The following is a 24,276-nucleotide window of genomic DNA, read 5'->3' as shown; positions in this document are numbered from 1 at the left end:
AGAATAGGTCTAATTTCTATTCGTTATAGTAATTTTACTTTCCTTTTCTTTTAGTTTTTAAGTGATCAGCAATTTCAAAAATTCGTTAAAAAGGTGGCTAAAAATCCTGGAATTCGTTGCATAAATTTAATTATCTGTGGTAGAATCCATAGACAAAAACGCACAACCTATGTCAAAAATTCGAATTCGCGTCTTTGTCAATGAAAAGAGCGCGCGCTGTTTACATTACAAAAAACAGAAATTGATGTAATTCTGTAATTTTTATAGTAAAGTAATGTAATGTCTAACCTAAACTTCTTCCCGTAATAATCCGGTTCAATATAACATCGCATAAACAGATAAATAGTTTCAAATCTGCTAACATAACCTCATTACGATGGGGGACGATGACTTCAGTAAACTTCTCCAGCAAGCAGAGCAGTTGACGACAGAGATCGAGGGGAACGAGGACTTGCCCAGGGTCGACCGTTCTCTCGGCCAGGTGCTGGAAGCATCGCATGAACTATATTCACGAGTTATACAGTCCGGCTCCAATGATGTTCAGGCGTAAGTATATCTTCGCGTTGTTTATGTCAATATATCCTATTTTTGTTATACAATAATACTTAAAGTAAAACTAAGCGATCAAATGTAATATCGCCAAAAAATTGATACGCAACCCTAATGTATCAAAAATATTTAATTGAGTGTGAAACCAGTTTCTGAAACCAAGTTTGTGATACTAAGTATGTGATTCTAGTTATTTTATCAACAGATGTAAAGTATAACAATATGTTTAAAGATAACAATATTTATTAATAAATAAAATGTTTAATTTGCTAAATGTCTTTCTTATTTTTTTCAGACATCTCCTATTTGGATCTAAAGGGATCGACCTGCAACAGATATCTCAGAAGTTGGAAACCCTCAGTTCAAAACGCACATTTGAACCTTTACAACCAATTGCAGACTCTGACATTGAAAGTTTCCTGAAGAATGAGAGAGAAAATGCAATTTTGTCTCTTATTGATGAAGTTAATAAAAATGTAAGTGTTATGACGGGCAAAACTACCAAAACCATAAATTAAGAAAGTTATTGAAAACATATACAAATACATGATTTTAGACTAAAATTATCGCAGAATTGAGACATTTTATTACGTAACGGGTACTCACGATATGCGTTTCTCCCCTCCACCTCAGTTTCGCCGTGACCACGATCCATGCAACTGGGTCGAAATATCGGCAATAAAAAACGCATATCGTGAGTACCCGTTACATAATAAAATATACAAATACATACAGTAAATTTAGGAAAAGGCGAACTAGGTGGTTGTTTTGAGCTGTTATTTCAGTGTGACTTTTAAACCCACTCTAGGCAATATCTTAAACCTTAGCAGCCATATTCTTAGAGTATTAAATTTTATTAGTAAAAAACAGTATATAGTCTAAAATTATAACAGAATTTTATTAAAATCAATCTGGTCTCATTGTTAAAGTTATAATTAAGCATTACTATTCCTTTCAGTCATTACAAACAACAGAGGATCAAAAATGGGAACATATGCTATCAGAATGGAACAGGGAGAAGATCAAGCTCATGAATGCCATGATAGGGCCATCTCAAAACTGGCTGGACTTGAAACGAGCCCCAGAACTGCCTAGTATCGCAGACACACCCAAGAAGTTTGGACAGTCTATGCTGGATAATGTGGAGGCTGCATATGCTAGACAAGTCCATCAGTACAATAAGCTTGTCTTCCAAGGAGCTAAGTCCAAGACAGCGCTACATCAGAAGTTTTCACAAGTTGCCGAGGAGTTTAATGATCCTGTATGTATATATTCTTTATTGCATGCCTATTTGTTTTACTAGTAACTACATAATATTCTTTTTAATATTGTCAATATTTGTTTATACATTAAAATGATACAATCACATATTTTGAAAAATATAATTAATTGATAAAATGTTAAGTTTATGGTTAATTGGGTGGGCTACTTAAGTAAAGTACCACTATAATAGAAATGAGAATGATGTTATTTTCCATGTATTGTAAAATATGAATATTACAGAAAGTCAAGGAAATGTGGGAGATAATTAAAACCATGGCAAACATACCAGCTCTGGTTAGAGATGAAGATCCACTTAAAGCGAGGGGAAACCCAGCTATCCAGCAGTGCCTCATAGCTCAAGGAAAGAAATATTTAGAAAAGAGGTATGTAAAGCTTAAATTTTCTGTCAATCAACTATTTCATATTACAAAATTCGTAATATATGGTAATGGATATTGAAATCCATATTAATAGATCAATATTTAATTGTTTTAAGACAATAATGTGTTCCTCAAATCTCTTACTTTGTGTCAAAACTGATATTTAGTGCTGCACTTGCATTAAAAGATTTGTCTAATGATGTTGCTGGTCAAAACTTTTTTTTATATCAACTGCCTACTTTACATTCCAATTTGGTACATAGAACATATTTTTAATGTTAAATCTACATTACGTTCTGGTCCCAGATACAAGCAATACATGAGCGACTTCGTCCGCACGAACCCGGCGGCGGCTTTGCGTGGCGGTGAGCCTGGCACGTATCCATTGGTGCGTGGCTTCGTAGGGCTGCGGCTACAGGCGGCCGCTGCACAGGGGCTCACTGACGGCGTTGTGGACGAGCGACCCCTTTGGCCCCTCGTGTACTACTGCCTGAGGAGCGGCGACCCTAGCGCGGCGTTGCACTGCTTGAGAAAGGCCGGGTATGTTTTTCTTTCATATATTTTAGTAGAGTGACGTAATCTGTACGATCCCTACGGCGGCGACTTTCGCATCAACCCGCTGGTGCACGGCTTTGGGGCTGCCGCTACAAGTGGACGCTGCGCAGGGGCTCACTGACGGCGTTGTGGACGACAACCCCTTTGGCCACCTTTGTACTATTGCCTGAGGAGCGGCGACCCGAGTGCGGCGTTACACTGCTTGAGAAGGCTGGGTATGTTTTTCTTTTCTATATTTTAATAGTGACGTCTGCTGCACTGCTTGAGAAATTCTGGATATGCTGTTCCGGATATGCTGTTCTTTGTTAAGTATTCAATTACCGTACTATGATTTCAGTATGGCATGATTTGTTCTTAAATAGAATATTATTTATATTGCCTAATGTCGGATATTTTTCTGTAGTTAAGTAACAACATAAACAGTGCAAAAGAAAACTATTGTATATTCCTCTAATATTTCTTAACATTTGATTTAAAATTTTCAGTCGCGATCACGAAGAATTTGTTGCCGCTCTAGAAGAATATATGAGAAATCCAGAAAAACCATTGAGTGATAAATTACAGACTGCTATCAACTTCCAGTACAGAATACAAGTGCGCAACTCTACAGATCCATACAAACGCGCTGTAAGTAAATAAACAACAAAATACTTTTCATTTATAATGTAGTGAATAATAAATTGATTAATAATGATAAGACAGATTCGGAAGATGACTTTGTTCTATACTAAGTTAAGAATGTAATATGCATTTGTTTTTATAGTGTTCATCTTATAATCGTAATGAAATTTCGAGACCCAAGAAGCAGTTTTGTGTATTGTTCACCTGATGTTAAAATGTGACTAAATAATGGACAACTGTAAACTAACCCTAATCGTAAGAGATTAAATAGAGGGCCCCCATTAATTACGTGAGGCATTTAGGGAGGGATGGGGGTCTAGTCAAATTTTATCTAATTTTTCTTTAAAGAGAGGGGAGTCTCACCAAATATTACGTTTTTTTTTTCCACAATTAAACACGCAATGGACGCCCGTAAATGTAGGACATTTGAACAGAGTTCTACAAGTAATATTTGTATTCCAGGTGTATTGTGTGGTAGGGTGTTGCGACACGAGCGACGAGCACACAGAGGTGGCGCGGACTGCTGACGACTATCTCTGGCTGAAGCTATCGCTCATCAAGTTCCGTCCCAACGGCGACCAGGACGCATTCACGTACTCGGACTTGCAGAAACTTATACTGGAGGAGTATGGTGTGTATATTCCGTTTTTTATCGGTGTGTACCTACCGAGAAATAAAAATTGTATAGCTAGGAGCCACTGACCTGTATTGTACCTAATACAGGTCTGTGCTAGGAGTGAAATGGCCATAATCTGGAAGTTATAAGATATTTCTTTGTAAATATTGTGATGAACAGTAGTACAATTAAGGCTAATATAATTTGGAGGAAACGTCACTGCTTACACTGGTTTACACAAACTGATTTTGATTTATAATAATCAATAAACTTTAGTGTTAGATTTGTTCTTAAAATGCAATTAAAAAGTACTGTAATGACACATAAGACTCTTATTAACTATTTCTAAATTTGCATTTGGAGTAAAATACAAAAGGGCAAAATCTATAGTACTACTAGCTGACCCAGCAAACGTTGTATTGCCATATAAAAAAAAAAATTAGGGTTGTACTACCCCTAACATTTAGGGGGATGAAAAATAGATGTTGGCCGATTCTCATAGATACCGGATAAGCACAAAAAATTTCATCAAAATCGGTCAAGCCGTTTCGGAGGAGTATGGCAACGAAAACTGTGACACGAGAATTTTATATATTAGATAAGTGTGTATACTATGAGTCTTTGAAGGGAATATTAATCTTTTTTCATTTACAGGTGAAACACATTATCACGCCTATGAGAAACCCCTTGTATACTTCCAAGTACTGACGCTGACAGGACAGTTTGAGCCTGCAATAGAATTTCTATCCAGGATACCAAGGTAAATGCAAGGCAAATTAGTAAAATATAGTCTGTGTAAAACTGCTAGTCCTCTCCGAATATAGAAATGAATTGCGTCGCCATAGCAAATTGTATGACTACACCTGCTTGCAACAACTTCAGAGGGGACTAGCAGTTTGGCGCGAACTAATACAGAAAGATGTATAATAATTTCGTTTACTATTTCAGATTCCAAGTGCATGGTGTTCATATGGCACTAGCACTTCACGACGTGTTCATGTTGGGTACCCCACGCAATGTTCAAGCACCATTATGTAAGTGTAAACGAGTCATCGATAAATAAAATCTGTTATTAAAATAATCATTAACCCAAAGTAGGAGATAATCATACTTAACATGCAATAATTTCCATATGAGGTGATGTAACTTCACCCTGGATATAAATAATATACTTACATTTCGAGGCAAAGTATATTATAGGTATACCAGGTCTTTGGTACTGTCCATCTAAAAGTATAATATGTATTGTTTCAGTGTCAGTTGATACCGACGACCCAGCACCTCTGCGACGCCTCAATCTCGCGAGACTACTTTTGCTGTATGTAAGGAAGTTTGAACTGTCAGACCCATCTGATGCATTGCATTACTATTTCTTTCTGCGGTAAGTTATTTATATACAAAGATTTTGTAAATATAATCTGCCAAATGAATACTTTTAGTTTTTTTAATAAGAATTAAAATAGGACGTGATAATATTTTAGTTCTAGTGTGTCATCTTAAGATATTATGCTCAAATTTTATTTTGGAAATATAACATATTGAATACACACTCAGTATATTATAGGTTTTAAAACGATAAACATATTCTTCAAACTCATCAAAATGTACTCAAGAATGTGGAATATGAAACAAAGCCGTAACAAGACAACCTTGCAACTGTCGAAAAAAATTACTTTCTTTTATTTTTTTAGAAATCTTAAAGATCCAAGTGGCAAAAACCTGTTCATGTGCTGCTGCACTGATCTCGCGCTGGAGAGTCGGGACTACGACTTGCTTTTCGGTAGAATGGACGCCAACACTGGCCTGCGCTCACCAGGATTATTGGACCAATTCAATAACCCACACATTGATAGCAAGGTGAGATGTGTGAAATAAAATGTTCTTTCTCCAGGTGTACTTTTGAATTTTATGAATAACAATGAATTATCATTTGCAGGTTATTGCTCTCAATGTGGCTGAACAACTGGTGAATAAAGGACTGTTTGAGGATGCCATTACCATGTATGATATAGCAGAGGTAAGTTTCTGATTTTATATTATGTTTATTTTAAACCGTGACTATGTAATAACTTTAAACTGTAAAAAAAGAACGAGATTTTGGGCCAGTTACATTATCGTCAATTATAGATTACTATTAATTATGAAATCTAAAATAAACTTTAGGATATAATCTAGAGATAAGAAAATTAGTTTTAATCATTTTTTGAAGGTTCCATGGCATCAAACAGATGTTCATCCACATCAGTGGTTAAGTGGTTCTGTAATTAAATGTTATGATCTTTACTTTAGTATAGTCCGCGCCAAACTTCTAGTCTGCTTTGAAGTTGTTGCGCGCAAGTGTTCAGAGAGTCATGTACCCGCGGGCGAGAGCGAGCATCTACAATTAAATTTTGCTATTGCGACGCGACTCATTTCTATATTCAGAGCGGACTAGCAGTTTGGCGTGGACTCTAAACCTATTTGTTATGCTTATATCATTTAATTTAAATTTCATCATCAACATAAACATATTACAGAACCTGGAGAAGGTGCTGGAGCTGTTCTGCGTACTCCTCGCGCAGGTGGTGAACAGCGGCGGCGGCGCGGGCGGGCTTCGCTCCCGGCTCGGCACCCTCGCGGCGCATGTGTCCCGGAGACTGCGCTCCGCCCCCTCCCCGCCCGCCGCGCTGCTCGATGCGTACAACAAGCTGTGCAAGCTCATGACGTTCTTTGATCAGTATCACGCGGATAACTACGAGGGTGCGCTTGAGGTGAGTGAAATGGAATGCGGTCATGGTTATATCTTTTATCCTACACACAGAATTATGTAACATTTAAATATTGATCGAGCATAGACAAATAGGCGCGAATATACATAGTTTATTAAATGACCTACTCAGGTGTATTTTTCATTCGCTACGGTGCTTGTCCGTTCGCCCGAACATCTGCCAGTTTTCTGCTATGTATAAGGAGAATCAAAGGTTTGTACGTATATCTTCTTGCGCGGCGTTTACATGCACTAGCATACCACAGCCACACAACAACGGTCGACAGGGCACACAGCAGCGGTTACGTTTTAATAGTCTCGCTGTTCCGTATCACAAAAGCGTATGCGATAAAATTGGTTGCATCATGGCGTTATCGTCCACTATTTTTCTTACATCCCTATGTGAGATTAAGATCTCACATAGGGGTTAACAACTTATTGTTGCAAGCATTAAAAGCCATTCCTTTCAAACAGACGTTACGCGAGTGCGAGCTGGTGCCGCTAAGTGCAAGCGAGCTCGATACCCGGGTTGCAGCAGCGCGGGCGGCGAGAGGAGAGTTGCTACGTGCATTACCCGCTGTTCTACGCGCCTTATGTGCCATTCTCCTAGCACAACGCCAGCGTCTGCGTACTCTCCCCCAAGCGCACAATAAGGTATAGCATCGGACTAATTCATTCGTTATGTTTAATGTTGGGTTACCTTGGTCTATAATATTACGGACACAGAAAAGCTCGTATTGACGTACCGTGAGAAGAGCATCCTCTATACACGCTACCGATGTCATAGTGGTGCATGGGATGCCACAAGTCGATAATATGAAAGTGTTGCGTTGACTTCTCGCTGTGTTGACTTTCACTTTGCATTTTGAAATGACAAAAAGGCTTTGAATCTCATGATCGTCAATTCGTTTTATTAATGTTTTATTAAGACTAAAAATGCTTAGTTCAAAATTTATTGTAATTACTATTATATTATATACTAGCTGACCCGGCAAACTTTGTACCGCCTCAGAATCTATTTATGAAATATATTTCATATTTACTCACCTTTTAAACCTTCCCTGGACTTCCACAAATTATTCTACACCAAAATTAGCCAAATCGGTCCAGCCGTTCAAGAGTTTTAGCGAGACTAGCGAACAGCAAATCGATTTTTATATAGATAGATTATGTAAAATTTTAAATAAATAGGTATATTCTTTCAAATAAAACAACTATTTATTTTTCAGCAAATTGAATGGCTGCGTGAACAAGCTGAAGTTCTCAACACCTTTGCTGGGAACATTTCGTACAGGATGCCAGGCGATACCTACAGCCAACTAGTACAGCTGCAGATTCTCATGATTTAAACAACAATAGTTTGTAATTGCTGTATGGAATAAGTTATGTCAATAAAAATATTTTGTTTAATACTTAGAATTTTATTTCTACTTACAAATGTACCTTTATAAATATACTTATTTTTTAAGTATGTATTCTACACAGTGCTGTGGTATATTTTGACGAAAAGTTTGGAGCAAATAAATTTAGATTAAATAATATTTTACGGTCCATGTTTTTATAATTAAATTTACAAATATATTCAGTCAAAACATAGTCATAACATACAATACTAGGAACATAAAACAATACTAAATAATAAATATCAGTCTTGTATTAAACACTATAATAGATTCTTTCGGCAAGTTGTCTCCTGACCTCAATTCCAATGTACAAGTCATTTACATTATCATCAGGCATCTCTGTTATTTCATTTATATTTTGCATTGTTTCAGGTTCTATGTAAGGTACTGGATCGGGCAGGCCAGCTCGGATACACAGATTGTGTAATACAGCACAAGCATTGATGATTTTTGCAGATCTCTGGGGTGTGTAATGAAGGGGTCTCTTGTGGAGACACTGCCATCGCCCTTTCAGTTTGCTGATACACTTATCTATGCATGTTTTTGTGCGACCGTGAAAGTGATTGTATTGCGACTCGGGTGTCCCCTGCGGCGCGTGCAATATAGGAGTCATGAGCCACGCTCTTTGAGGATATTTGTTATCAGCTGGAAAAAATTAATAAATTTAGCAGAAATATAGATGCATGAAATAAAATCGTGGGATATTTAAATTTAAAGCTCCTGTATATTAAAAAAAAATGTAAAGTATTCCAAAAGCTTTGTTTGTAAATGCCTTAATGTTTAAAGAAACTTAGTATGTATGATAATGACAAGTTTGGAAACTGACCAATTAACCACCCTGGCTCTCCTTGTCTGCTAACATTTTCAATAAATGGTCTTATTATCATTTTATTCCAAATGTAAGCGCAACTGGCTGCACCCCCAAATCTGCAGCAGACGGCAATTATTCTTGAGTCTGCATCACATGCCTAAAATAAATATTTGTACTGATAACACAATATAAAAGGGTAGGATAGAAGTAATAAATATAATATTATTATTGCAGTTAAGAAATTAAAATAACTTTTATTTTTCCATTATGAGTACATAAAAAAGAAAATCTTTTGTGTAGTTAAAGTATGATAAACTAAGGGATTAATTCTTAATATTCATACAGAAAACTGTATGTAGTCCAGAAATATATATTAAATGATTGTAATACAATACTACACTATGTATGAAAGAGATTTGCTTAACTATTCCTTTCTTACAATTTGTGCATGAATTGAATATTGTCCTTTCCTGTCATAAAATGCTTCTTCATCATCTCTTGGGCAAACAATCTCCACATAGGTCCCATTCAAACACCCAATTGTTTCTGGGAAGTGATATTTTCTATAAAACCTGTAATCATGAATACTTTTATAAGCCTCTATTTCATAAATTGATTAAATAAAATTAGGCAGACATACACAACAAACATGTGTTCAAAATTTAATATCAAACTATATAATAATATTATGTTTTTACAATTAATTTTGTAACAAGGGGACTATTTTTCTTATACAACTAAGTTTTGTTTATGAAAACAATAGTATTTTTTCATAAAACTACCTTATAAAGCCAACTTTGTGTAATTCACGGTACAGTTTAAGTATATTACTAGAAACAAGTTTTACATATCAAAATAAGTATTACATGTACATAGAAAAGTATTTAAGTTAGAGATCACTCACCCCTCTTTAATTTGTTCTCTTTGATGAGAGCTAGAGGGGAATACAACCCAGTCGTTCAGTACAGCATTGAGACCCTCGATGACGCATTTTATGACTCTGCTCACTGACTTCTGAGAAATATTCACATTGAAGTCTTTGCCCACTGACTTTTGGTGGGATCCACTTGCTAAAAATGAGAGTGTCACTAATACCTACAAATTAAACAATTTTAAATCCATTAAGTGTAACACCATAGTTTTTATATGGTGTAAGTTATTAAAGGAGACTCTTATACCCTAAATTCTACAGAATAAAACACGCTTCATAATTTAGGGTACGAATATATTAAATAACTCTAACCTTTAAAGGGAAAGGTATACCGTTTGAGCGTTGTGTTTTTGGGACTACAGGCTCTAATATCCTCAATAGCATGTGAAATATAGCCCTGTTTATTCCACAATTTTTCAATAAGTAAGAATCCGGCAAATTAATGCAGTCCGACGAATCGTGCAGATTCCGCCTATACAGTTTTTCTTTGTGAACGCTTCCCCGCAACATTTGAATTTTCAGTAGGGTGTTCATAATTAAATATTTTACTCACTAAAAAGTAAAGTATTTTGGAATATAAACAATAACCGAAATATAAACATTACCGACTGTCATTTGGACAATTCGGTGTTATATGTCAAAGTCAATTGTATTGTACAGATGAAATATAGAAATCTGGGCAGAGACACATTAGTTATTTTGTATTCGTCCTAAATCGGATAGGCAAAAATATCATGTAGACACGGAGCCGGTATTATTTAAATAAATTCGTAACTACAATAATAGGTTTTACCTTAAGGGTTAAATATTTTTAAAAATATGGATTCAAACTTGTCACACTGTTGATTTTTACAGCAATTTTTTTAATCGTAATAGTTTTTACATGTGCCTAAGATTGTGCCTTGTACTCAGCACAATCTTAGGCACATGTAACGGATCGGTATATGGTTTCGTGAATTCGATCAAAACTATTAATAAATAAAACTGGCATTAACTTATTGGAACTTATTTAATATCACAAACTTATGTAAACTTATTTCTATGGCTCAATATAAAATTCTTATAAGTATTATCTATAATTATACTTATTCATAGCTTATACTTAATGAAATATTCAAGTTCAGAGTTCATTATGTGATTAAAGATTATCTTTGCACCACTGCCTCTACAGCAACTAATAATCTGAAAAAGAAATAACAATCATTAGGTACCAAAATACATCCACTTTCAAATAGATATATGGCTTTTTAAATAATCTTATCAACTTACTTTTCAAGTAACACATTTCTTTGTTTCTCTATTTCAAGCCTATCTCTCTCCATCTTCAGTCTAATATTGTTGCAGCGTTTCTTTTCCAATAACTTTTGTTTTTCTATTCTTATCCTTTCTTCTTCTAGATTCAACAGACGATCATGAACAAGCCCTGAAATTGAAAGGTTTATATTATGAACAAGTAACATATTCTATAATATTGAGATAAAGTTAAATTTTCCAATAATATAAACTTGTTTTATGATGGTAGTACATAATAGTAGTGTTCTTAAATTTATCTCATTATGTAATTGTTTAAATAAATGAAGTAATGGTTGAATGAATGACAAATACTGACTAACTGGTCGACCCTTTTTCCAGAGAGGTTTTCCAACTGGTGCAGAACTAACTTCATTGGATCCCATGCCCATGTCGGGATCCGCTCCCATGTCAGGGTCTGTTCCCATGCCTTCCATATCTGTTTGTGTGAAGTGTGGCTCTGGTGGCCATTTCTGAAATGGATATAACAAATTTGCACTTATTGTAATTATATTATATATGCAATATTTATAATGATAGATACTATTCAATCTACATGAAGTTAAGTGGTCTTCACAAATAAGAGGCTGAATATATAATAGACATTGATTGATGATACAATAAAAAATTACAATAAAAAGAAATTACCATATTACTTGTAGAAGGATGAGTATTACACATATCATTAGCTCCGTTATGTTGATTGTTTGTCTGAAACATATTTTTAATATACATTTATATTCAATTCACTTTATATTAAAAATACCTGTTTTATGTAAGGTTTAATCTTCAAAAATCGAAGGTGATTAGAAATTCTTGTAGAATAATAATTGTATTATTAGTTGTAGTATCACAAACTATCATAAAGCTTAAATAATGACTTAATGGAAATGAAGATATGGAAGCATTACCATTGTGTTACTTGAAACAGCAGATGTTTCAGGAACACCAGATAAGCCGAAAGCTGAAGTATTTGTACAGATGAGCCGCAAAATTTTCTCCTCAGCCTCTGTCAACTGAGTATTGGTGTTGCATCCAGGTGAAAAACGATTCTTGCGGATTTTAAATGCCTTCTTTTTAACATTTGATTTCCAGTCTCTCCAAGTCTGAATGAATGATATAATTATGTCATATTTATTTGAAGTTGGAAGTCATAATTTTAATAAGTACGTACAACTAACAATTGAATAAAATTAAATTTGTTTATTTTATTTAACTTCAAATGTAAACATGCTTATCTTAATAATTATCTGGACTAATCTGCTTGTTCTTGATGATGGTGGATCAACTGAACCAAACAATCAAACAAACACTAGACAAAACATCAAGCTGTTTGTTTGCAGTTTCTTTAAAAGTTTGCAGTTTCTTAAAAGTAAGTACTGATATTACCGATATTCTGTGCAAGAATACCTGTTGCCACTTATCCGGGGTCTTTATGGCGCCGGAACCGAACCCCGAGTTTGCGTTGAGTTTCTCAGTTATTATAATCCAAGAATTGGTCTGTCTGATCTTGCCTTCGAGTCCAGTAAACTTGCCTATTGCCAGTTCCTTGTCTTCTTCTAGGAAATGCAGGAGCATGTTTAATTGCTCCGGGCTCGCTTTGCGCCTCTCCATTATAAATCTTCCATCACTAAGTGACTTAATATTATCTTGAACATATTCGATTGTTAATACACATATATTTTGTATGTTATTTTACAAGATTTTTAACAACAAGCCGAGTAATTAACCCTTTTTTATTTATATACATACATATTATTTTATTGTACTCTATGTTTATGTTTATATTAAACTGTTGTCTATGATAAACTATGATTTATAAAATTAAACTAACCACAGAGTACATATTTTGAATGAAATTGTGACTTATATGCACAATGTAAAAGTATATTAGTTATTAAATTAAAAAATAATAATTATATAAGTAAAAATGAAACTTCATATAAAAAAGAAACATCATTTGGGTCAGCTGCTCTAAAGAGTATAGTAACCTACATAGAAAGCTGTTCTATTCATGTTAAACGGTATGAAGGAGGTTATTACGTTACTACCGGTCCACCCGAAAGAAGAAAAGAAGAAAATAAATTATTATGCTTTTACTTTTTATACTGCCAACACTGCCAAGGAAGGGTTATAAAAATGCCTTCCCTTCAATATTATCAGCTGTTGCTGTCATTCTCATGTGTTTCGAAATGTCATACTAATAATGTCAGTGTCACCAGTCTGAAATAAATATTAACAAATAAGATAAATATTGATTTCATTCAATTAAGATTTTGAAATGAGTTGATAATACAGCGTTACAATTTAGAATGGAGACAAATGAGAACAACAATTTGCATCGTGAAATAACTTGCATTTTATTTCCAGGCATTGTGAAAAATGTAGACAAAGCCTTACAATGTATGGGTGGTATTCGAGGTATTTCGCAGGTATTCTGTTTTAAAATTTTAGTTTTTGTAATAATATAAGAAACGGATTCATCATAGTCTTATATCATGTAAATTAATACAAGAATCATTAAACACATTTTATCAACATAACCTCCATCACTATAACTTGCATCACAACCAAAATTCATATAATATTCAATTCATATAATTATATGTATTGTTGATCTCTTTATGTGAATCAAATTGAAACCTTGACGACCCGCGTGGCGGATCGGTCACCATACCGGTCTGACGCGCAAAGGGTCCCGGGTTCGATCCCTGGCCAGACAGATAACTAAATTATAAATTTAGATTTCTGTTTCTGGGTCTGGGTGTTTGTGTATTTGTCTATGTGTGTGTCCATGGCACCCACGACACAGGGAATCCTAGTGTGGGGCTGTGAGTGTAGAAAGGGTTTATTATTATTACCTGTGAAAGTTTTTATCAACATGCATAATGTTAATAATTTTATGATTTACAAAATGTAGCAGCTAGTCTATCTCTCCGTAGTGTGATATAAAATTCTATCTGTAGGCATGTGTATACCGAAGTACAATATTAGGGCGAAAGTGAATTTAAGAGTTTTTAGTGTTTGAAGAAACCTTTGTTTGAAGAGAAACTAGGGTCTTCAGACTGGAATATGACATAAAAACTACTGCCACTATACAAATGCATGTACAGGGAATAACTATGTAAAATATATAATGTATTTCAGGTATACTCTCAGCCAACCAAAAAAAGATTGGGGCTCAGTTTTCAGCCTGAAAATCCATATGTAAAGAAAATTTACGGAGATGCTAAGAAGGCATCTGGGGTTCTATTAAGTGTTAAGGTTAAGAAAACAAAAAATGGCTCCCAGGTGAAAAGAGAAGTAGTTTCAACAACAATTGTGGGCTCTGTTAAGAAAATATACAAGTTTGAAGGTAAGTTTACAAAAATAAATTGTGGTTATGGAGGGTTTCCATAGACATCTTCTATAATTATAAAATGATTTTCAGTATAATAAGTTTGGACAGAACCTAAAAAAACTGCAACATTATCATATATGTTGGTCCAAGTAAAACTGCTAGTCCACTCTGAATATAGAAATGAATCTTGTTGCCATAGCAAACTGTATGACTACACCTGCTCGCAACAACTTCAGTGCAGACTAGCAGCTTAGGGCGGACTATAATAAATTAATCTAAAACTAAAGTAAACTTTTCCACCACTTACCTTATAAATAGTAGTCTGACTTTGTTCTAGATAAAATCAAAATTTAATTAAATTATATTGTTTCAGTTTTATGCGACTTCCAATTTTTACCAGTGAGCAGAGAAGGGTGCGGTACTAGTCCACCAAAATGTATTATAGAAGATATATTGCCATCCGGGCTGCATACTTCTGAATTTCTGTCGTGAGTTTACCATAATATCTTAGGTTTTGTCTTTTCTCACAACACATAGTCATATGAATAAAAAAATAATAATTCTATGGTTTGCTGTTGGCAGTTATTTCAAAATAAATTGTTATATTGCAATTCTGAAATATTATATACAACATTCTTAAACAGAATATGCTGATTACACTCTTTAAATAATTTATTGCGTATCAATTTACAGTTCAGAAAAGATAAGTTATAATATGGTTGTGATAACTTTAAAGAGGATTGTTGTACTGCCTCTTTAGATTCTAAGCTTATTTTTTAAAATCTTGTGGCGACTTCCCACTACTCATCACGAGATGGCGCCAGGAATATTCTGAATCACGCTATCGAAGTTTTCTAATCTTGCATGTATACAAGCTCTGAACTGAGAATGTCGAAGGACGGCTGCTCCCCGGGCATGATCACCTAACCCGGTGGGAGACCTCCTTTTGCTAAAAGCTTTTATTTAACTTCACATGTACGAGTATGTCTCAAAATTTGGCAAATAAAATTTTAGGTTTATGCTTATAGAATTCTCATAGATTTTTGTAAGCTATTGGCACAGCATCTTAAGTTCTGTGGTATTTATTATTTCAGACAACCATCACCACTCTTCATAGTGCCATCAAGTTTCACAAGATCAGACAGGCCTATTAATTATACATATACAGATAAGAGATACTTCTCACATAAAGACACACCAGAAAATACACAAGATGACGAAGTTCGTAGAACACGAACAGAACGAAGCATACCTTTGGCAAGATATAGGTTCACTTTGACTGATGAGTTGCCATCAGAGCCTCATGAGTACTACATAAAGCGAAAAGATGTCAAATTTGCGATGTGTCCCGAAATGGAACAAGATTATGAAACAATCAAAAAGGTAAAAGGTTTCGAACAATGTTACTATTTATAGTATTACATATTTAGTTCCATAAATACCCAATGATTTAGTGGCACCATTAAAATTGTTTGGTACAAAAATTTTGGTACAGAAATTACTTAGGTACTTGTGTGTTTGTATGATCCGTACGCTGTTTGTCCACCGGCACCGTCACCGAGCCGATACCGATAAATAATTAATGACGGCGCCGAAGTAGCGTTCATACATTTACTATAGCCGCTTGTCCATCGCACGTCCATCGCCCGAGCACAGTCATCTCGGCCGTCGATATTTCGAGTAGATCGGCGTGACCGCTAGATCGGCACTGAGATTTTTACGGGCCGATGTGCCGGCAATATGAAACACATTGGAACTTGTCCATATACTGCCGTCACACGCGTGACAGCAGGAACAAAATAAACCGTCGATATCGGTCGCGGTGGACAAACTATCGCCGTCACGACATATTGAAATCGGCCCGAAATAAACTCGTATCGTCTCGGTATCGGCTCGGTGACGGTGGACAAACGACTTTAGTTCTCATACTATCTTTCCTCCTCATTGTGATTTCTTTCTGTATCACATTGGTAATGAGAAAACCACATAATTCTATAAAACTATTTTATTTAATTTGAAAATTATATTATCATATTTACATTTCAGCTCTTTGAAGAAAGGCCAATTTGGTCACTTAATTTGGTCAGGTATCAAACTAAGATAAAAATTGCCACACTAAAAATAGTCATGCCATGTTTGGCTCTCTATATGAAAAATGGTCCATGGAGAATGTTATGGGTCAAATTTGGGTATGACCCCAGGAAGGAGCCTGGTGCGCGGATATATCAAACGTTAGACTTTCGTTTAAGGGCACAGGGTAAATATAACACTTTTTTTTAAGTTCTTAATTAAGCATGTACGAGTATTTAAAGTTTCGTTGAAAACGAATACCATTTCGTTTTTCTTTTATAATACTTTGTAATTGTTATTCGTACAGACAATAAGAGCAACAATTTGTTGAAATACATAATATTATTATAGCATGTAATAATCATGAAATGAAAAGTGTTAAAATACAATATTCAAATCATTTGTATTTTATTAAAATATCAGAAAATTACGAATAAAATGAAATGCTTATTTGTAAATATTCATTTAGTACGTAGTTTAATCTTTGTGCGCATATGCATGTAGTAGTATGAACAAATTACATAGAAGTATTAGACATTGTAAATAAGTACCTAACTGTAAGTAAATAGGTAGTGTTGTAAATAATCATAGGTACAACTGTACATATAGTAAACAAATTGGTTAGTCAAATGTCGATTATTCAAACAATTTTAATTATTATGTAGCGGTTGAAGGAAATGTCGATTAATTATATATTTTTTTAATTTAGCGGGTGTTAACAACATGGTAATGACCCGGGACCAGTTGGGCCATTACAAGAAGGCGGACCGGGTGCGCTACAGCCGCAAGCGCATGTGGGAGGAGCCGTCGGTGTCGGAGGAGATCTGCGAGGGCGCGGTGTACTTCCGGCCCGGCATGGCGCCCTCACAACGACAGATTTTCTATCAGGTAAGTATTGCATTGTGTAATAGCAGTGATACCCTAGTGGTTAAGAAAATCGGCCTCTCGATCGAGGGGTCCGAGGTACAAATCCGCCTGGGACTCCGACACACCTCTGATTATTCAAAATTATGTGCATATTAGACATTAATTATCACTTTCTTAAGCGGTGAAGAAAAACATCGCGACGAAACCTGTGAGAGATTCATAAAAAAAAACTCACAGGTATATGAAGTCTACCAATACGCACTTAGAAGGTGGTAGAATCATGTGGTTCGACTCCGCAGTCACCAACGCTATTTCTACCTATAACAGTTTTTGCGTTCCGTAAAATAAACAAAAATGCATTAATTAAATTGCTATATATTACAAATCGTATTTATATGCTGTTTGTTACAAAATATATTTAAAAAATCTTTAGATAAGTGTAATAATATAAACTATTTTCTTGGTACAATTTACAACTTTTATTATTCCCGCGTAAAATACAAGCGTCGCACAATCGTATACTATAACCCATACAACCAGTGACTATATAAATGGTCACTTATTATGATAAAAATAACACATGCAAACGACACAAAATAATCAATTAATTTGAATATATTGCTAACAAGTAAATATATTCATTACCCAAGGCTTACCTTACACATTGTTTATATGTAAAAAAAACATAGTAAAAAACGTTGTATCACAGGTCACAACTTTTATGTAATGACAGTTATGATGAGTTTTTGCAGCGAAGGCACGAGAGGTTATGAACCAACAATCTATCACTATTATTAATGAATTGATAGGTTTATAATAGCTAAGCAGAAAGTGGGTTTAATAGTTTGAATTTATCAAAACGTTCACATGCATGTGCGGCGGTCGTTCTTAGGAGAGTGGCATTGCATCTATGGTCGTTTTGAGTATCCCTGTTTTATATGGAGTTGGTCGGAAATGTCCATGTATCTTAACACGTTCAATGTCAATACGATTTTGTTAATTCTTTCTGAGGTGCCGCCTATACTACATACTAATGTAAATGGACTCGCCCGGCGAGTCGCCAGCACATGAACGAAATTTATCTCGACTCGCAAGAAAGAAATTAGCATACAATCTTTTTTTTTATAATATAGAAGTAGCAGACGAACATGCAGTCCGGGGGGGTTTTAGTGCGGTAAAAATCCCACATAACCCGACGTCGCTCCCACGTCGCCGGGTACCTTTTGAAGGTTTCCCCCTCGCAAAAAAAAAAGGCGGCGTCGTCTACTCTCCATCAACAACCACCATGCTAAAATCGCACAAGGAAAATCGTTAATCCTGATTCCTGAAGATCCCGATGAAGATAATGTGATAAAATTATTAAAATCGTGTATTGTCATCGGTTCTTGATAATTGTTCAAAATTTTAAATTAATCGGACTGTTCAAAATGGGTAAAAATCGAGTTCAAAGATTCCGTTACATAGATACATACATACATACATACAACCCAAGCTAATAAAAGCGTGGTAAAAAAATGTAACATGTCTCGTTCCCAGTACTGCGACATAAAGCTGCCCGAGGTGGAGGCGATGCTGGCGACGGAGCCGCCGCCCGGCTTCCTGTGCCACGAGAAGCGCGGCTGGCTGCCCGCTAACACCGACGACGCCTCCAGGGACCACATCTTCAAATACGTCAAGCAGACACTACTCTCCACTTACAATTCTGACTTGACTTATGATGTACGGCTTTTTTGTTTTTATTTATTTATTAGTAGTGCACGCGGCGTCGGTCGCGGTTAAAAAATAACGTGACTTACATATAACTGAAAATGTGTCCTATTTCTACCTAATAACAGCAGTGTTAGGCGCTGCTGTGTTCCGGTTTGAAGGGTGTGGTAAGGGAGACAGACTTTTCCGAGGCGTTCCAGCTTAGTCCTCAGGGGTAGCGGCGCATCTGTGGCCCACCTCAGGTAGAAATATCTAATCCTATCTGGGGTTGATTACAGATGTCCATGGGCGGCAGTAGCCACTTACCATCTGGTGGACTGCACGCTCGTCTGCTACTCTTATATTATAAAAGTGTATAGTCTGCGCCAAACTGTTAGTCCGCTCTGAAGTTATTCCGCGCAGGTTTAGTTAGCATATATTCCGTAACGTAAAGGCACACTAACGCAGCTATGTACCCGCGGGCGAGAGCGGGCAGCGGACAGGTGCCTGGGGGACCCGCGCTGTCTTCGTCCCGCTAATATCTACAATTTGCTATTGCAACGCGACTCGTTTCTATATTCGGAGCGGACTAGAAGTTTGGCGCGGACTATACCTTCAATGGAATGACAGTGCCGCTATCTGTCGAAAATTGGTCGTACCACCTCAGTAACCTTCGTAGGCTCATGCACAACAATTTTGCTAAATATCATCAAATGATCAAATGCATAGTTTACGATTATACAAAGGACATACAAACAAACATTCTTTTTTATATATTAATATAGAGGATAGGTACATTTTTTCATTTATTCATAAGATAGTTGATTTATTTTTTTTTTTTTTTTTTTTTTACGCGGAGAAATCCTCATGGATTCACTTCCGCCCGGGGGAGCGAAAGTGATATGTCGGACTCTTACCGACTAAAACTCCGCGGCGTTCCACTGGACGCTTGATGCCGGGTCGCGAGAAGCGTTAGCATTACATTCGCGACCCGACAACGTCGGCCGGCGCTGATGTTAACGCCAGCCACGTCCCGAGAGGGAGGGGCCTCTCTCAGAGATATTCCTCATGAGAAGAGCGTGCGGAACGCACACACGACATCTCGAGCCCGAAAGACCGGAATTGGATTCCCCCGAATCCGCCTCCGTGGGCTCAGGGAACGGGGAAAGAGCGGCTTTCGAAAGCCGCTCTACGGCGTCCCGTGCGCCTGCGACGGATTGGCTGGGCAGACATAGCTTCCCTGGCCCTTTCCGCCGCCTCCTTCGCGAGCATTACTGCTTCGCAAAAGGAGCGCACCGCCTGCCACGACCTGTCACTCTCGACCATGGCGTGAACCACGGACGGGAGCGAGAGGTCGGCCCCCAATACAGAGCTGAGCGCGCTGCGCTCCGCACTCCACGCAGGGCATACCTCCAGCGTATGCTGGGCCGTCTCATCGAGGCAATTGTCGCAGTGATTACACCTGGCCGTCGGCTCCCGCCCGATAAGATAGTTGATTATAGTAATCTATAGTATATCGACCAAACTGTTGTTAGCTTGAAAGGAAATATTTTTATAAGCCAATTAAGCCTACAAATTATTTTAAAGAATTTGTGATCTTAATAAATCAATAATAAAATAACTAAGTTTACATGTTCGAACACTTGATGGAAATTGCATGGGATTGGCTGGCATCTATTATGAAACTTCAAATATTATGAAAAAAAATCTAAGACGGTATATAAAAATACATATATATACGGTTTACAAGTATATTTAAATTTAAGTTCATTTATATACGCATATATTAGTGCTAACAGTAGACGATTTACGAAAATATTGTGTGACCTGTTTCATATGTGCAACTGTCTTCATTATTTAAATCACATTTTACGGACGACTTAATATCATTGGCCAATTTAAACGTAAAGAAAACACGATTATACCGTTTATAATTTTAGGACCAATATTTATTTTTTTAAAGGAATAGTAAGCACTTTTACCTAATGTGTAAATTTTACAAGACTAGCTATTTAACACATACTTTTAGTAAAACTTGGCTTAAAGTTTACCAGTGCATACTATTCAGAAATTAGTATTGTAAAACGTTGTGTTAAACACTATCTTATTGTATGCAGCAAGGAGGAAGTAGTGAAGATGATGACAATTCGGATGAAGAGGCAGCCAGTGCGAGTGTCACAGAGACGGACGAAGTTACTCAACCTGATGAAAAAGAAAATAAATCAACTTAATTGAACTCAACTGTTTCATTTAAATCCTTAAATTAAATTTCTATAACTTTAATACAGCCTAGATATGGGTATTAAACGGAAGTAGTAGTCGATCACAGGTGCATTCCCAACAATGGTGGATTAAGGTGGTCGGAAGCCTGGGGCGGGAGTGTTGAATAAATAATGAGAATTTGTAAGGAAATTTGTAGACATTTGGAGGCTCACGAGGCCCAGAGAACCGGGGCCCACTTAGTCCGCCTGTGTTACCAGTTACCTACCACTCTTGTGGACTTGATCTCTGCAACAGCAATAACTTATTGCAATAGGACAGAATAAGTTCCACCTCTGAATGGAACATTAATTTAATTTCATCTTGATCATCTAATCTAAATATATATAGCTCAAAGGTGACTGACTGACATAGTGAGCTATCAACGCACAGCCCAAACCACTGGACGGATCGGGCTGAAATTTGGCATGCAGGTAGATGTTATGACTTGATCAATTCTACCCCCAAGGGGATAAAATAGGGGATGAAATTATTACTTCGTAACGTGAGCGAAGCCGCAGGCAGAAGCTCGTGGAACATAAAATTCACATCATCTTGACCATAAAGTTAGGATTCCCTTATATACATCTAACATTTTATGTTAACAGTTACAAAGATTTTTATGTCTATCCAATTAATGGAATATTTATACCTGTACATTGTAACAGCACAATGCATTGACATACTTTTTACTTAATCACAATAACAAATTACTATGTGTAACATGTGTGTAATTGAGACTTTAACCTGATGATTTCATTTCTTTCGATATACATACATAGACTTTAATCCTATTCGTAATCTATGTCTACCGCGTCCATCAAATTGCATCATAGTAATTGCTTTGATTAAAAATGATGACTTGAAACAATGTCTATTTCGTTACAAATAAATTGTGCTTTTTTACCATTGTCTACATAAGTTTATATAAGTTACCTTATTGAAATTAATTACGTTTAAAAGTCAAAATTAAGTAATAGTAGCATACAGCTTTCGGAGATTGCAAATTATGTTTTTATATTTTATAACTTAACGTTGATTTTTCAAAGTTATGTGCGTATTAGAAATTAATTATCACTTGCTAAAAAGGTGAAGGAAAACATCGTGAGGAAACCAGCATATCTGAGACATTTATTAAAAAAAAATCTCAAATGTATGTGAAGTCTACCAATACGCATTTGGCCAGCGCGGTGGACTATGGCCTATTCCTTCTCATTCCGAGAGGGGACCCGTGCCCAGCAGTGGGTCAGTAATGGCTTGTTGATGATTGATGAACTTAACGTTTTACCAAATCGATGAAAATGGTAGTAAAAAAGATTTGTGTAAAAATATACTTACAATATAGAATGCCATTGACTTCATTTGGAATTATGTCAAATTGTTTACAAAAGAAGCGTTTTAAATTTTGTTTAGGTACCTACTTATTTTATTTCTGAGTACACATTCTATATTTAGCAATAGATCAGATTTTCAAATGTGCCGAAAGAATCAAAAACACACGTAGGTACCTACTCGTATGTACGAGTAGATATAATTAGAAATTATTTCGTGAGGTTTTTAATGCATTAAAACATTTTTGAGGTTCCTTTTAATATACATCTGATTATTTCTATCAATACAAAATTACCAGAAGCATATTCTACCACACTTCTACTGAAAGAGCTCGTAAGTAAGGTAACCTCATAGATAGCGGAGTTTAGGAGGGTCTCGGGAAATATCACGTTTTTTTTACGAGAAACAGTAAAATTGCGAGAAAATAGTGTTAAATTAAATAAAGCATGTAATGTAAGTAGAAAAATGTAAGCAATCTTAAATGCTAGTCTTACGAGTAACTATTATGAAATAAAATATTAAGCATTTTTTTCTTCTTTCGATGAATGTACAACAACGATGAATGTACCTACATTAGATACATTTACATGAGAAATACACATCTTGAAAAATACCACGTGGGATTAGGGGACATGTCACTAAGGGGAAGGGGGGTGGGGGTTGAAAAATCCTTTAAACACCTCACGTAATTAATGGTTGGCCCCTCAATCGAACGAATGACGTTCATTTAGGTACATCGTTACGAATTCCCACGTAAATAAGTAATTTTATTCGTGGGACACACTCAAGTCGATTAGTTTAATTAAATTTCCAGTTCGCGGATGGGCAATTATAAAAATGATTAATATATTTATTGTTAGGATACCTACATCCATCCATCTATATATTAATTGTACATATATAGCTATTGTAATACTTAAATAAAATTAAAAGTATCATATTATTTTATAATGAGACGAAATTGAATCCATTTTATTTAATGTTGGATAAAAAACACAATGGAAATAATTAGTACTCTTTGTTCATTAAATTAGACAATTCAGAAAAATGATTCGAAACAATGATTCGATTTCCGGCTAGAGTTCTCATGACTTCTTTCTGTGTTAGCAGGACGTATACCTACATGAAATGAGCTTACATATTAAGTTTGCTTACTTGTTATTACGACTTACTTATTTATTAATAAAGCAATGCTAGGTCGACTTCGAGGAAGAAAACTTTGAGGTATTAATGCTGGGCTTATATACAAAGCTGCCATTATGTCTGTCTAGCCAGCTACACTTACAGGGAGTAGGATTTGAGATGAACATAAATAAGACCAAAGCATTTCAGCGTTGACTGGTAACAAAATGAAACGCCTAAATGGATAAGAAAATAGGGAAACGAATTTCTAATAGACACATAGTTAAAAGAAGCGTTTAGGTTAGGTGGAAGGACGATCTAATGGAAATCAAGGGGGCAGAGCAGGTACTACACGAGAACGATCCAAGTGGCGTTAATTAGGGGAGACCTGCGTGACTTGCGTTCAACAATAGCCTGCCAAAGGTGATGGGTGTA

General features: G+C 36.0%; 3 protein-coding genes across 3 annotated transcripts; 2 read left to right on the top strand and 1 right to left on the bottom strand.

Moving 5' to 3' along the window:
- The first annotated feature begins 182 nt into the window (after window positions 1-182).
- Window positions 183-8,142, top strand: LOC140748161 (nuclear pore complex protein Nup93). The gene is made up of 15 exons (XM_073080901.1): window positions 183-546; window positions 845-1,025; window positions 1,508-1,810; window positions 2,053-2,195; window positions 2,499-2,732; window positions 3,233-3,374; window positions 3,831-3,999; window positions 4,639-4,744; window positions 4,933-5,018; window positions 5,239-5,365; window positions 5,676-5,841; window positions 5,921-6,001; window positions 6,501-6,734; window positions 7,205-7,384; window positions 7,960-8,142. The coding sequence occupies exons 1-15, from the start codon at window positions 377-379 to the stop codon at window positions 8,077-8,079; spliced, it is 2,442 nt and encodes an 813-aa protein (XP_072937002.1). The 5' UTR covers window positions 183-376; the 3' UTR covers window positions 8,080-8,142.
- A 2,723-nt stretch (window positions 8,143-10,865) lies between these two features.
- LOC140748263 (uncharacterized) lies at window positions 10,866-12,934 on the bottom strand. Its single transcript, XM_073081033.1, has 6 exons — window positions 12,576-12,934; window positions 12,077-12,271; window positions 11,814-11,876; window positions 11,485-11,638; window positions 11,145-11,298; window positions 10,866-11,057 (listed from the first exon to the last, which is right to left on the bottom strand). The coding sequence occupies exons 1-6, from the start codon at window positions 12,777-12,779 to the stop codon at window positions 11,021-11,023; spliced, it is 807 nt and encodes a 268-aa protein (XP_072937134.1). The 5' UTR covers window positions 12,780-12,934; the 3' UTR covers window positions 10,866-11,020.
- Window positions 12,935-13,352: 418 nt separating this feature from the next.
- Window positions 13,353-19,236, top strand: l(2)37Cd (general transcription factor IIIC subunit l(2)37Cd). Its single transcript, XM_073080896.1, has 7 exons — window positions 13,353-13,597; window positions 14,313-14,520; window positions 14,879-14,993; window positions 15,600-15,888; window positions 16,552-16,762; window positions 17,285-17,463; window positions 18,979-19,236. Exons 1-7 carry the CDS (start codon window positions 13,478-13,480, stop codon window positions 19,219-19,221), a joined length of 1,365 nt encoding a protein of 454 aa, XP_072936997.1. The 5' UTR covers window positions 13,353-13,477; the 3' UTR covers window positions 19,222-19,236.
- The last annotated feature ends 5,040 nt before the right edge of the window (window positions 19,237-24,276 follow it).

This window comes from Epargyreus clarus, unplaced genomic scaffold (genome assembly GCF_041222505.1).
Source record: "Epargyreus clarus isolate Ecla_fem2 unplaced genomic scaffold, WU_Ecla_fem_2.2 ptg000015l, whole genome shotgun sequence".
Lineage (NCBI taxonomy): Eukaryota > Metazoa > Arthropoda > Insecta > Lepidoptera > Hesperiidae > Epargyreus > Epargyreus clarus.
Note: the sequence above shows the minus strand (reverse complement) of the source record. Positions and strands in the feature narration are given on the sequence as shown.